Source organism: Mesocricetus auratus, unplaced genomic scaffold (genome assembly GCF_017639785.1).
Source record: "Mesocricetus auratus isolate SY011 unplaced genomic scaffold, BCM_Maur_2.0 Super-Scaffold_100043, whole genome shotgun sequence".
NCBI lineage: Eukaryota > Metazoa > Chordata > Mammalia > Rodentia > Cricetidae > Mesocricetus > Mesocricetus auratus.
Window position 1 is genome coordinate 1,143,963 of NW_024429220.1, and position 15,404 is coordinate 1,159,366.

The 15,404-nt window shown below is 38.5% G+C and overlaps 1 protein-coding gene across 6 annotated transcripts in view; it reads left to right on the plus strand.

Annotated features, from left to right (window-relative positions):
* Cacna2d1 (calcium voltage-gated channel auxiliary subunit alpha2delta 1) overlaps nucleotides 1-15,404 on the plus strand; it is a 410,041-nt gene that overhangs the window by 199,848 nt on the left and 194,789 nt on the right. For all 6 annotated transcript variants that reach the window (XM_040735177.1, XM_040735179.1, XM_040735180.1 and 3 more), the window contains exon 4: nucleotides 13,213-13,272. In XM_040735177.1, the coding sequence (XP_040591111.1) occupies nucleotides 13,213-13,272 (60 nt within the window). The remainder of the gene's footprint in view (nucleotides 1-13,212; nucleotides 13,273-15,404) is intronic.

The following is a 15,404-nucleotide window of genomic DNA, read 5'->3' on the forward strand; positions in this document are numbered from 1 at the left end:
AAGTGGTGTGAGCATGAAATTATAGAATAATCATAAGACTATTAAGCGGATTTGTAATTTAATGGAAGCTTTCACTGAAACTGCTAAAATTTAGCTGAGAAGAAAAGGAATAATAATAGTATTGCTCAAGTAAAACAAAGCTAAGGGGATACTAAAAATTTTCAGCATTTGAAAAAAATTGTTCTCAGAAAAGAGGAAAATGAGAATGACATCTTTTTCAGCTTAGTGAATAATGATTCTGATGCTTCAACAACAACAGCAAAGTAGTGAGCTCCATATTTGACAAGTCTGATCTTGATGGACTGGTGGTTGTGATCTTCTGACCCCCTAGAGTTAGATATGCATATGGCACACTTGCATCTTCCATAGGATATGATTCAATTACTTCTCCAATAGATTGATAGGAAGAGGGGTGTTTCCATAGCAACATGAGCAAAACTGAAACCATGCCAAGTGTGGAGTATCCCTTTACTTTCTCTAAGACAGCCTGCTACTGAATTGGCAGCTGGTGTGTGAACTAAGCTCTTAGGCAAATTATTTAAATGCAAAACGAAATTGAGATAACAAGGCAGGAATGATAAATAGTTTACAAGCCAGGGTAGCCTGAAATGGCATAAATCACCTTTGATAGAAGGCAAATGGATGAGTATAAAGTAGAAAGAGCAAGATTGATGATAAATCCTCATTTAAGATAATGTAAAACATGGGAGTTGCCTTTCAAGGACTTAGACATACCTTTCTTTTCTGACACCTTTAGTGAAATACATCCCTTTTGTCGCTTTATGATGACCACTGTTAATTAAAAATGGCTAGTGTGGCTGAGACATTGTTTTAGATTATTTGGCTCAAATGTCTTTTATTTCCTTTAAAATTTCTGAAGTTGTTCTTCCTGGCTCCATTGTACAAGTGAAGAAGCTCAGGCTTGTGTCCTCCATATGCTGAACTTTTAGATGTGATTTGCTATTTCCTGCAGTCTTCAATGGACAAATTCTAGACAAGACTGTAACTAAAAATGGACACCAGTTTGAGAGCTGTATTTAGTATAGATGAAGGAGTACTCTCTGACATTTCTTTTCCTTTCTGTGTCTTATATCCATTCGTTGACTAGCTCAAACATTTATTTAAAAGCAATTGAGGCCCAGTGAAAGACTGTGAAGCCATCCTGCCGTTGAAGTTGGTAGCTAGTGATTCAGCCTCTTTTATAACTCTTAATTTGTGACAAGGGAAATATGATGGTAAAGACTTTATGGATAAAAAATTGTTGAAAGGAAAATTATATGAGAGAATAAATGGTCCTTAATGGTCATAGATATAAAATGAATCTGATGGATTTTTTTAACTTACCTTTCCCATTAACCAACTTTCGTTCATTATCCTTAGTATCACACTTACATATGTAAGTTTACACTTAAACATTCATGAAAGAAAATCTACTTTTGATAATGAGGTGTTCTAAATATCAATAATTATTTTTAGAGCCCTGAAGCGTCAATGAAACACCTACAAATCCCCGTGTACACCTGTTTGTAAAGATCCCTGTGTACACCTGTTTGTAGCTATCCCCGTGTACACATGGTGGTAATGTGTTTTGGGAGAGCTCAGTTTATAGATATGTGCCACCCTACGTTGCTTTGAGGAAACACTGTTCTTTCAGATGGGCCTGCCTTCCCACCTGTGTAACTTGCTTCATGAATCTCATCCTTATTTCTCTGTACAACACCAGACCATCCTCCACTTTGGAGGGAAGAACTCTCTTCCAAAATAGTTTGCTACATAAATACTTTCAAAAATAAGGTCTCCTGTGCCAATTCATTCAAGCCACTTGCTCTTCTAAGAGGTTCAGTGTGGCTGGATTTATGTTGAGGCCTTTGATTCACTTAGACTTAAGTTTTGTGCATGGCAGTAGATATGGATCTGTCTGTAGTCTCTGTCTTCATTGACATAATAAAAATCACACGAGATTCCCTTGGAAAAATATCTTCCAACATGGTGCCTGAATTTGGAACTGAATAGGAGAGTACTAGCTAATAAAATTCTGAGTTTTATAGTCTTAATAATCATATACTTTTTAAATTAAAAAGTGCTGCTTTGTATATTTGAGTGCTTCTCACTCTGTGTGTGTGTGTGTGTGTGTGTGTGTGTAGAACAAATCTCATTTGTCAACTCACAAGACAATCCATTAAGAAACTATTGTTCGTGATCATGGTATATCCCCTGACAGCTAAACACTGAACTAAAACCCTGGGATCCAGTTGCAGAGAGGGAGGAGTGATGAGGAAAGTGTTCAAGACTGGGCTCTTGAAACCCACAGAAACAGCTGACCTGAACAAGGGGGAGCTCATAGACACCAGACTGCTGACCGGGAGGCCAGCATGGGACTAATCCAGGCCCCATGAACATGGATGTCAGTGAGGAGGCCTCGGCAATCTATAGGGCCTCTGGTAGTAGACCCCTAGCATAGGAGTGGATTTGGGAGCCCATTCCACATAGAGGGATACTCTCTCAGCCTAGACACATGGGGGAGAGGCTATGCTGTGCTCCAAATGATATGACAGACTTTGAAGACCCCCCATGGAAGGCCTCACCCTCCCTGGGAAGCAAAAGGGGGATGGGATGGAGGATAGTGAGGGGAGGGAGAGGGAACTGGGATTGACATGTAAAACAAGCTTGTTTCTAATTTTAAAAAAATATTAAAAAAAGAAAAAAAAAGAAACTGTTGTTCTTTCTACACAGGCACTGTGCAAGCTGAATGATCTCAAGCTGCCACTTAACCACATCAATTTCACCAAAGACACCACCCTTGCTCTGTCCTCCTGTGTCTTCTCAATCTGAACCTCACAACTAGTGTTATAGCATATTTCTATGCTTTATTTGCACTAGATTAAAATAAGCTCTTTCAGACTTTTTGTTGTGCCCAAATTCTGAACCCCAAAATTACCAAGAGACCCATTTCGATGCAAAAGCAAAAAGTCTTTTATTGTAGATGTTTAACGAGCTAACCCCATTAGCTCACGCCCTTCACCCCACTAACATGGCGGATGGCTGGAGAAAGACTCCAAGCAACCTTGAGGCGGGGACCTTAAAGGCAATGTAAGGGGAGTGTCTAGGGGTATGAAACAGTCTCAGGATTGGTGTGCTTCCAGGTTTGGGTGACCTGTCCTGTGTTGATTGGTCAACTGGTTGTTATGGCTCATCGGCCCACCCAGGGCGGTTGCTATGTTCTCCACGTCACTGTTGTGCACAATCCATAAAGCACACCCAGAGCCATAAAGCACAGCCCCACCAGCTAACTTCTCATTGGTTCCTTCATCTGACCTTAGTGACCAGGACAGGAGCGGCAAGGTCATGCAAGCACATGTTAGCCTGTAATGGCTGCTAAAATGGGGGGCTGGTCACTACATTTTCACTTTTGTTTAATGTCATAAAACATAAGGATATAACCCTATTTTTTTATTTCCCATTTTTTTAAGTCAGGGAAAGTCCAAGACCTAAAAAGCATGCTAATGCAATCCAAAGTAAATTTAGTAAAGTAATGTCCAATATTGAGAAAATCTCCCAGACCTCTGAGAAGCAACAGTCTTTAGATAGCTTTCTTTAAGATTAAAGTTTGTAAAGATTAGTTAAATAAAGATGAAAAAATGTATAGCTTAGCTATCTGTGTCAACTCTAATATCTTTGCACATCTGGAACTACTTAAAGGAATTTCAGAGACAATTATCAATGTGATAAATTGTTAATATTGACGGGTTTAAGCAAAACTGCAAATGCATCTGTGTAGGTGAAATGTAAGGATGCGTAAGAACTCATTTAATATTTTCCTAATTTTAAAATGCATACTGTGTGAAATAAAATCCCCACAATGACTACACTATTTTTCTTTTCTGACATACCATTTCAACAACCATAATATGTGCAAAATATGAATGAAACTTGCTGAAATCGTGCTAGTCATTACTTATTTTTCTCTTTGTGACCACATGAAAAATAAAACCTTGGAATGGGGCTTCTGGCTCCTGTCGAATATATTTCAGCATAGATCTGTCATATTCAGTAACTAGCTGCTTTCGAAACTACCCACAAACTTCAAGTCTAATCTCAGCGTTGCAATTAGCTCTGAGCAATTGGCAGACTCCGGGAAAACAGAAGCCAGGGTAAAGGCTTCTTTCTCATCTGCTGAGGAAAGCAGCGAGAAAACAAATGATACACAATTGGTGATCAACGTCATCGTCCTTCAGCTCCGCAAAGGAACAGAACATTGAGAAACCCAATGCAGTTTTCACATCGGCTGCATGCCTGGCCACCTGTAAAGAACCATCCAGTGAGCCCTTCTAATCACCCTGAATGGGAGTGCCTTCTCGCTGATGCACGTGTGGGTCACATCTGTCAATCAAGCTCATTGTGGTGCATAAGATTGGAGAACACTCTCCCGGGGATGCATGTTTTAGAGATCATAGACATTTGTCAAAATGCACTCTTTGAGAAACACTAAGTAAATTTCGTTGAAACCAACAGAGGTCCCTGTTCTCCACAATGCCACAACTTTTCACTATATGTCACACATCAGGCTATGCCCTCTCTGCCCTCTAAATCAAGGTGAATTCCTTCCACTTAACAAAAAAAAAAAAAAAACAAAGACAGTCCATGTTTTATCCCTTGTATGGCATAGAGTAAGCTCATAGTCACTGTGTGTGGAAATGCAGAGATAATGACTTCAAGGGTTCATCAAGATTGATGACTAGGCCCAGAGAAATACCATCATTCACTATCACCACATTTTGAAATGCCAGACACTGCTATGAACTTATAGCCTCAAAACGTATGTTTCTATGCACTAAGCATATTTCCCAATAAATATATCATCATTTAATTCTTTAAAATGTTACATTAACTCAGTGGCACATGAATAAGTATGGGGGGATACAGCAGAGATCAACACAAGAGTACTTCCTCAGCAAGTCTAGTCTTTTGTCCTGCTGGTAACTGCTCTGAGCTCTATGCAGCTCAGTTATAATGTCAAATTATTTATTTAAAGATATAGTGTAGCCAGAGAAAGCAAAGAACAATTCCCCATTCAAGAACTAAGCCTATAATGTCAATTCCAAAGGCTTTCTAACATTTTGTTAACACGGATTGCATACACATGAGTCTAGTTTCTGTAAGTGGATTGCTTAAGTCATGGGGTGACATCTTCTTACTCTGTGTGTAACCGTGAAATCAATGAAAAGACCTCTAACATTGAATAGGTGTGTGACAAATGACAAGTTAAATGAACACCTTATACTTTAGGTTTCTATATTATAAAACAAGAAGTAAAACAATGTATAAATTTCATAGTATTTTAAAGGCTAAATAGATGTTTATAAAGTCATCAAATAATTTACGAAAAAACACACATTTTGTAGAGAAAATAGCCATCTTTTTTTTTTTTTTGGTTTTACAAGACAGGGTTTCTCTGTATTGTTTTGGAGGCTGTCGGTCCAGCCCGGCCTCGAACTCACAAAGATCTGCCTGCCTCTGCTGGGATTAAGGGCGTGTGCCACCAACACCCGGTGAAAATAGCCATCTTAAACATTTACTGAAACATCCTGTATGTGGGGCCTGAGAGCAAGAGCACCAGCCCAGAAACCACAACGCACCACACGACCATCTCTCACCCCTGTCCCAGGAGATCCCATGCCCTATTCTGGTCTCATAAAGTACTGTACACAAGTGGTGCATGTCACCTTCCCACCCCCTGCCCCCCCCCACCTTTCACGTCCCCGCCCCCCTTCTGATGGTGAAGATGCAATGGACTCTTAGACTTTGGTGCTGCTGAACAGTGCCAGATCCAGCTTCAGCTTGGTTTTCAGAAGAGATATTGGCAGCCCCAGGCAACTGCCGCATACCAGATGTCACACGTGTATGGCTTTAGGGAATTCCTTTGTCTCTTCTAAACCACCACTTGGAAGGATGATGGTTCCTCCTGAGAGAAATCATTTCCTTTGGGAAACTGGTGGTATTTCTCTTTGGTATTCAACCAGTGAGCAGCCTACCAGGGAGAAAACAATCAGCAACATCAATTATCAGATGAATCTTTTCAAAAGCATAGATTCCAAACGACGTGAACAAGAGATGCAGATCACTGCATTATGGTGGTTCAGTCATTGCCTAGCTCAGAGGTAGTGATCAATGTAAGCGTCAGGTGGTATGGGCGTTATCTCTCTTATGAAGTACTAGGGCCCAGAGATAATCCGTATGAGGAGCTCGGGGCAGTAAGTATCAGACTATTGGTTTCCATGTATTTGGATATTTTCACTCTCGCTCACAGCGAGATATATAACCAGATATAAACACCTGTTTCTAAAGCTTGCTGTGTTTAGCACATTTATCCTGTCAAAGCCCTTCCTGAATTTCATCTGAGGAACGTACATTTGTGATAAAGTTGCGGTCTACACGGGAATTTAATGGAAAAAAGTTGACAAAGCATGGATAGTGTAAACATTCAGAAAGCATCCATCAAAGAGTGACTCCAAGATGTGTGTGCGCCTGTGTGGAGGTTATATATCATATAGTCTATATAGTATGCATGTGCATGTTTCTACTAGCAGGAATTATATTTTATATGTGCATATTATATACAGTATATATGTTATAGACGATAAGCTCACAAAACATGAGTGCTGTTTCTAAAATCAAGCACATACACATATAAAATAACTTTAAATTTTTGTTTAAGGATCTCTGTATATTATTCAGGCTAAACTACAACTCATAATCTTCCCCTGTGACTCCCCCACAGTGTCTTGTGGCAGCACACATTGTTTTGTTTTGTGCTCAGATCATTTCTTTGGGAATACTTTATATATATATATGTATATATATATATTCGCCTGGATATCACAACTCCCTTATCAAATGATGACATACACTGATATTAATTTATTTGGTTACCCCTATCACATTTCATAACTCTGTAACCTCTTGTCTCTGGTTGCAGATGGTTCTTTTTTCCAGTGGACTTTTAATGATATAGTAATGTTTTAGGAACATATTTAAACAATATATATATATGTATATGTGGTAATGAGTTTTTCATGATGAAATATTGAGACTATTAACTGCTAGAAGCCTCAAGAACAATTTCTGATGGTTCTGTGTGTTTATATGAATTTAAGTCAACCATGCTTATTGAAAAGAGAAGGTTACATTTTCTTTAAGATAGAGCGTGGTACTAAGTATCTATGAGGGTGTTGTGTGGTCCTGTCTGTTGAATCCTCCAGCACTTCCTACAGACATGAGTGTTCCCTTCTCTGTCTCTAGAAAACAAGGTGAGAAAGCTGGAGGCCTATGATCTACTTTCTCTTTCATGTTTTCTTTTCCTCTTTCATTAAAAATAGTCTTTTCTCATTCAAAGTGTCTTGATTACAGTTTCCCCTCCCTCTAATCCTCTCAGTTCCTTCACTCTTCCCCTCACATCAGATCCACTCAGTTTCCTTTCTGTCTCTTATTATGAAAGAACAAGCTTCTAAGAGCCAACGGCTAAAGGAGACAAAATAGTCTGGTTGTGGTGGGACATCGCTTTAACCCCTGCACTTCACAGGTAGAGACAGGTGATTCTCTGTTCTATGTAGATACTAGTTTATCTATAGCTTTATATAATGAAAAAATAAAACCACATGGATTCCAATACTAAGGTACTTCTGAAAGAGCATATTTGAACCCACAATATTGGCACTGAATCTCTTAGCAAAGGCCTAGTCTCTAGCACAGCTCAGTCATCCATCCCCATCCCGGCATCTCAAAGAGAGCAGTAATGGGGAAAAGCAGAGAGAGGAGTTTTACTTACTGCTCCCACAAAGTCTGCCATTAGGATTAAGAGAGGAAGAATCATGTGAGAGAGCAACTGGTACCCATAATTAAGGAGTCCTGTCCAAGTGTGGTCTGGTTATTGTCATCTCAGGGCTGGTTCTTCAAGGTGTTCTATCCCTGTCACCCTCAGGACCAGACTCCCTTCTACAAGATGATCACTTCTGCTGTTTGAGAAAGAGGCTTCCCATATAATCAGCCCCAAAGCAGGCCACTCCGTCTACACCCGTCCTGCTGCCTGAGCCTGCTATGGTCACTTTGCATGGCCCACAAACCCCACAGTCCTACTCTGAGAAGGATTGACCCCCGTGGCAAAGCTGGAGTCAGTATGCTTTGCCCCAGTCATGGAAGACAGGGCACCTATTGATGAAGTCTGCTTCCTAACACTGTAAGACCTTCCACTCCTAAAACAAAACAATACGACAGCAACAACAGCAACAAAAACTCTTGAAAGTACATCTTTGCTCTCACCCCAGAGAGGGGGGAATAATTCAGCCCCCTACAGTGTTAATAAAAACTTTTTGTCTGGATGGAATGCCATTCTGGTTGCACCTGGCAAACTCCCCCTAGTCCAACACTGTTCCAGAGTAAGGCCTGAGCAGTTTCGTTCTTCCTGAAATCTAAGGTGGCTGTGGCACTAGGACAATGACTTCTCTGTGTGCAGACATACATTCCAGGCTTCCATTGCCTTTAATTATTCAAAGAAGAAATCAGTGCTTTTTTTTTTTAGCTCAAATAGCTTCTAAAATTCTGTTTTAACATTTTTCTATATATCTGAGCTTTTCTGCAGGAAGAATGTAGGAACCACTGAAGACTTTTTCTCCATTTTATTCATATTTATATGTTTAGTTGACCTTCAGTGAGCGTAGATCTAACAACCTATTTTATAGCATTGTGTTGATGAGGTTGAAATGGAAGCAAAATTCTATAGATTTCTACACACATGTATGTGTATACACACACCTAAATAGAAATATATATAAATTTCACAAATATCTGATATGCTGAAGACACTTAAATTCATCACTAAATTGCACAACAATCAGAAGCCACACCCCTCCTTCCTCAGAAGCAAATGAAATACCTGGGTACCTTTCTTCAGAATGTGGAAGACTGTTCATTCCCTTTAATTTGCTATTTTCAAAAGGTATTGTTGGGCCATTCAAATGTGTATACTGATGGTCTACGAGCCTTTTAATGAAAATTAGTAAAGCTCATTAGAGCGGTAATGGGATTGTCAATACGGGTACCGTACAGCAGATGCCATTGCTTATTGGGTATTAACTGTAGGAACATTAATCACAATCACCTGAAATGCATATTTTACTTGAATTAGTCTGCTGTTTATATTCATTGCCCTTTATTAGAGGGAAAGTTCCCGATCTACATTGTCCACAGACAATGAGAATTTGTTTGAATGGCCTCTTTAGGTCAATACTTCCTATTTGAATCTGAATGTCAGTGGCCTTGGAGTCTTAACTTAATAGCCCTGTTGTACCTTGTATTTTGCTTTCAGTGACCTTTTAAAAATCTCTATGATTTTTTGATTGTTCTCAAAGTCAAAAATAAAAAAGTGAGCCTAAAATTAATTTGTAGCCTAGGAAGCAGAATACTTAGAAGTTTAGGAAATGCTATGTTTGTAAGAGAAGACATATTTGAATATCATTGATGAGAATGATAGACTGACCCTTTTCAATATACCTCTAATTTTTATTTGACTTTCATGTCATGTGTCAGAATTCAATGCCAGTGGAAAAGATGCAGATAGGACACTGTGAAGGATGAATAGGCCGCTGGGGGAGCTGCCCTTTCTCTCATCTGATAAGCTGTTTCCTATCTGCTTGGTTTGATTCTGTTCTTGTCCCTGCAGACCCCGGCATATCAAAGGCTTCCTTACTGATGGTGATGATCTGCCTCCCTTTGAGGGGTGACTGTGTAAATAAAGCACCTAAACTTATTTTATGATTTTGTATTGACACTTTGGTTTTCATTTAGCCCCAAATCCTCCATTTCTGGCATTGTTTTAGTGTTGATCTTACAATGTCTTCATATACACCATGGATGTCTGATGATGACTTCAACACTAAAACTGCATTGTACAATGAGCTTGAGCTTCAGAGACCGAATGCTCAGTGGCCGGTCTGCTGTGTTAAAACCGAGTCTGTAGAAATCATCTTTAAGGTGTTTTTATTGTTATTATTATTTTAAAGCTTCGATCTAATGGACACCGGGATATGCGGCTTTTAAATACATCTATCATGTTCTTTATACACGACTTTCACATATACATTTAAAATAAAGCCATTTAAGTGGCCTTCTCTGCTTTGTTATAATCTAAGCAGAATCAAGCTTTACATTTCTTTATAGATACTGGAACTGGAATTTTTAGAGCCAAATGACATACTCGGGTAGAGGAGATTCAGAATGCCAATTAAAGATGATGATGATTGATGGGAAAGGACATAGAGAAGATTAATTTATTATTAATTTATTCAGTGTGGCCGTGTGGGGAAGAAAGCAGATAAAGGGGTTCAGTGACCCCCAACTTCATTTCCCAGGTTCTGACACGCACATTTGGTTTAAGCAGAAAAAAAAAAACTGGGGCAAAGGACAAGGACGTCTGTGGAGCTAAGAAGTCCTAGTCAAACAGAGGTTTAGCTGTCCATTGCCCACCTCCCTTCTGCTTCGGCAAGGTCATCCTGAAGAAGGAAACTGTCCTTGCTTGAAGAGAGCAAGCGGAGTCTCTGGAAAATGCCACTGCTGCCCTAGTAAGTGGCCTGGACTTCCTGTCATGGAGAGTCGTCCCCATTTGGATGAAGTCTGTTCTGCATGCTCATTGTTAGGACATTGTTTGAACCCATGTCACAACAATGTACACCAGTCAGTCAGTTCTGTTTTTCTGGGGATGAGAGGTCAGTAATGCAAAGACACAGCTGAAGAGGGCAAGACGGGGTTAGCAAGGCTGAGGACCAGTGGCGGGGATCCTCATTCAGTTGCTCGTACAGGCCAGGTGCCTTTTAGTGTTCAATATGTTCTTCATGCTTGCTTCCCCTCCATCCCAGTCCTTGTGATCTCCATCAAAAGGATACACACAAGATACTCAGGGTAGAGTGTGGAAGGTAGGCATGTCATAGACTATAGTGGAACACTCTTAAGGGGTGAGGGTTACGAAAGGCCAGAGTGGTCATTGTGCCAGCCTACATTTTAGGCAGGCTTTGTACTGTTTCTGGGTTTTGGTTTATGTTGGATTTTTTTGATACAAAATCTCCCTATATAGTCCCTCTTGGCCCCTCTCACAGCAATCCCCCTTCCACCGCCTTCCAGAGTTCTGTTTTATACTATTTCCTGTCCAAGTGATTATCAGGCCCATTGGATAGACTGTAGTGGGAAGACATAGGGTATGTCCTCTCTCTTTGCTAGAGAGCCCTTGGCTTGACAGTCATGATAAGGTAACAGCTCTATCCACCCTGCACAATCATAAAATTACTTAAAATATTAGAAGACTTTATTTTGCAAGTTATTATTTTGTAACTGAATTGGGAGGTTCTTGCACATAAATGTTGTAGATCACCACATGGCATCACAATATTAAAGGTTTGGACGAGCCTGGGACCTTCCAGCTAGTTCAGAGTGTCATGTCTCCACTCAAGGCCAGAGATAAGACTCTGTTCCCTTTCTTCTGACCACTAATTGGAGTCCTATAGTTTTAGTTCCTGTTTTTCCAAGCTGCTTATTATGAAGGAGAGGTTCCTCACAGTGAATTTCAAGACAGTTACTATGTAAGAAGCTACACTACAGCCTGTGCTACCCATTCCATAATTATGTTTTCTTTCTTTAGAAATAAGTTGTTGTTATAGGACATACCCATTTATCCAGCTGTATGGTTGGGGATTGGCTAACAATAAAATATTCGAACTTTATTAGGTAGGGGTTTTATTAGTCTTAGTGCAATTTCCCTATGGCATTCCGTGGTAGATTATTGGCTTTTAAAATGTCACTTGACTGGAAAGGAAGTTAATTAGAGGCTTGCAATGTCTAGAAGGCATGTCAGTTTCTGTAAGTAATGACCTTCGGGTCTTTTGTCACTAGAAAGAGCAGTCAGTGAGTGTGCTAGTTATAACCTAGACTATCTTAAAGTCAGTATTTTGGACTTTTATGAAACTTGATTAAAGTTTCATTTATTTCTTTATGAGTAAACTCATAAGAGTAGTATATTTTTCATGAGTTTCTAATTTTCTATTTCAAAAAGAGAAATAAAATTTAACTTTTGAACTTGAACTCTTCAAAATCTATGTGTCTTTAGACATTTAAGTTGCTGTGGTTAGGTTTCTAAGACTTTTCAGATGCTTACAACAAATGTCCTTTACCTTATAAAAATTTGTATCGTGTGTGTGTGTGTGTGTGAGTGTATGCATGTGTTGTGTGTGTGTGTGTGTGTTGTGTGTGTGTGTGTGTGTCTGTGTAGGCATCCACATTCCAGAGCCACACAAGGAAATCAAAGGACTAAGGAGCTGAGTCTCTACTATATTTATTATATTATTATGTTGCACATAGTTTAGGAAAATGGACAGATTATATATAGTATTAAACTTAAAGCACAGAAAATAACATTGACAAGAGTGGCCAACAGGAAATATTCCTTAACTGTTACATAAGCTACAGACTACCAGATGGCTTATATTCTCCTAAAATATAACCTGTTATTTGTCTCTTAATTAGTGAATTTAATACATCTGTATTTATTGTATTTGCTGTTAATTTTGTGCTATTTCTGCCCCTATATTTCAATTTAAAATTACCCGAGGGAAATAAAACAGCCTTACATTTTTCCTTACTTTATCATACAGCAGGTGAAATAAGTCACTGACATATGTGTGCATTCTCAGTTCACATTCTTTCAAATAATTTTTCAAACATCGAAGCATACATCCAGCAAATAGGAAATTCCAAACATGTTCCATATAATCATTAGTATTTCAACATCATTTTCTTTCTACTGACTGAAGTATTTGCTGGTGTTAAGAACAGGTTTGTATGCCAATCAGTATAGTGTCTGCATGTCATTAAAACATTTTACAAATTTGAAATATAAGTCACTGAAGGAAACCACCCATTCCTGATGAAAACAAAGGGAGGTATTTCAATTTTCTGGTATTCAAGAATAGTAGATCACTTACTGCTGTGGAGTCAACTTTAGTAGGTTAGATTGCCAAGTGGCTTAGAACTTATGAATCACAAATAAGTGTTGTCTATTGCTTTTCATGCCCCGTAGTTAATTGTAATATCAAAGGTCATGGCATTATGTCTTAATTCCCTGTTCCTGTATTCATGGTCATGTGTGCATAAGATGTACTGTTTCTTTTTCAGCGCCTGGCTATGGAAGCTGAGAAAGTCCAAGCAGCCCACCAGTGGAGGGAAGATTTTGCAGTAAGGACCTTTTTTTTTTAATAATTACTTCATTTAAGTTGATTAGTACTTTTGTTTGCATAGTTTTGGTCACATTGCAATATATTCAGTGATGGGATTTTACAGTGTTATAGGAATTTGACCTCAAAGTGCCAACGTCTGTTCTATTTTGGGTACCAGAACCTAGGAAATTAGTTAGAATGCTCCTGGTCATGTTTATATACAAGAATAGAAAGAGAAAAAATACGGTAAAGGTTCTCACATTCTTAAAGGCATTTTAAAGTATATTAAAGCAGCATTGAATCATACTCTCTGAATGATCTTATTTTTAAAACCAAGCTTCACTTAATTGGTCTTTGTTAGAAAATGCATATAATTTGTAACTGTCTTGCTGGGTAAATTGACTGGAGTAAGCATGCAAGTATTAACTTATCAGTTTGATGCATTTGAGTTTTGCTGGAAGCAGCTCCACTTTTACTCTGAACTACTTTTGGACATGCCAGTTGGCATTAGATTTCATTTTTTTCTTTGATAAGCAAGCGTGTTTTGTGTTCTAAGGGATGCTGGGCTAATGATGCAACATTGAAGAATTCCTCCTGGTAATGCTGAACTTTTCCTTACCCATCTACTCTGATAGCCAACAGAGATGGCCAGTCTCAGATTGTCAGCTGATGCCTATATTTATGATGGAGCTGTTTTCAGTCTCTGATCACTGACAGACTCCAGACAACTCTTTTTTGGTCATGTAATCTTTCCCTCAATTGATGCTGTTTCAGAAAGGACTAGTGTGTGGGTGCTAGTTCATGATACTTTCCAAGACCTTATTCTAAAATGTGTTAGATTTGAAGTTCAGAAATCTGTCCATCAATTCAGTAGGTCTAGGAAGTAGCCTGACTACTTTGTGTTTGTTATTTTGCTTGTTTATGTATAAAGAAACTATTCTAAATAACATAATGATTTTTATAGACTTCCTTGCTTGACACATCTGATTCTTTGTCTTTATTGGTAGCAAACAATCTATTAAGTAATGACTATTTGACTGTCATCTTATTTGATTTTTCTCAGGGAATTGATCATATTGACTGAGTTGTTGCATCTTGTTAGATATTTAATTTACCTACAGCTGTTGGTCATGGTTAGGTTAACAAAGGTCAGTTTGTCACCTGTAATATATGAATAGAAATTGTCGAACAAGTAAAAATCATTAGAACCTGTAACACTGACAAATGCGAACTTTTGGAATGAGAGGGTTAGAATGTCATTAGTACCCTTAAGGTAAGATAAATGGTCTTTAACCTGTGTTTCTTCAATATAACTTAGAGCCATGCTACCCAAACAAATATGTTTGGTGATTTATTTGGATGGCAAGTCTTCTTCCTGCCCTTTCCCAAATTTAAAGGTGGTTTGTGGCATATCACGAACATAAACTAGTTCTGATCGATGTGGTATTATTATAGTGCAATTGCTGTTGATTGAGTTTGGACCTCCAGTAATCAACATAACTCTAAAGATTGTCAGCATCTTACAATCTCCCTCATGTAATATAGAAATCATATACTTTCTCTTTGAAAAAATCATTGTTTCATTACATCATTTGTTATTTTAGGTCATTGTTAAAAATAACAAGCTGACACAGTCTTAAGCTTATTCTTTCTTTACTATTGTTATTGTATTCAACAGTAGCTGTGTCTTTCTAGACAGTAGATTTTTCCCCACATACTTTGTAAATGTTGAATATTTGACTCATTTTTGCTAAAGCTGTCATTTTAGCAATGCCTTTTTTTCTCCTTAGAACAGTGATAGGTGACCATGAAATACAGCAGATCATTCAGTGTGTCTGCTTTTGCATATTTACCACACCTAAATATTATCAACTGGAAGGCACTCTAGCATTTTGCTTAAATGCTAGACTTAAATGATGAGGCACTGACAATTTTATGCCATGGCCTCATTTTTGACATGTCAGTTCTCCTGTACATGGAATTCTTACTTCTATTATGTACCTTTGATGCCTGTGTTTGTAAAGGAGCACTGTTAGAAAATTTCATTCAGGGTAACGAATGTGTTCACATTGACACAAAAGCCATCACTGAGGTTTATATGGCTGGAAGATGACTCATTTACCTTAGCATTAAATGTTCCTATCAGATAGT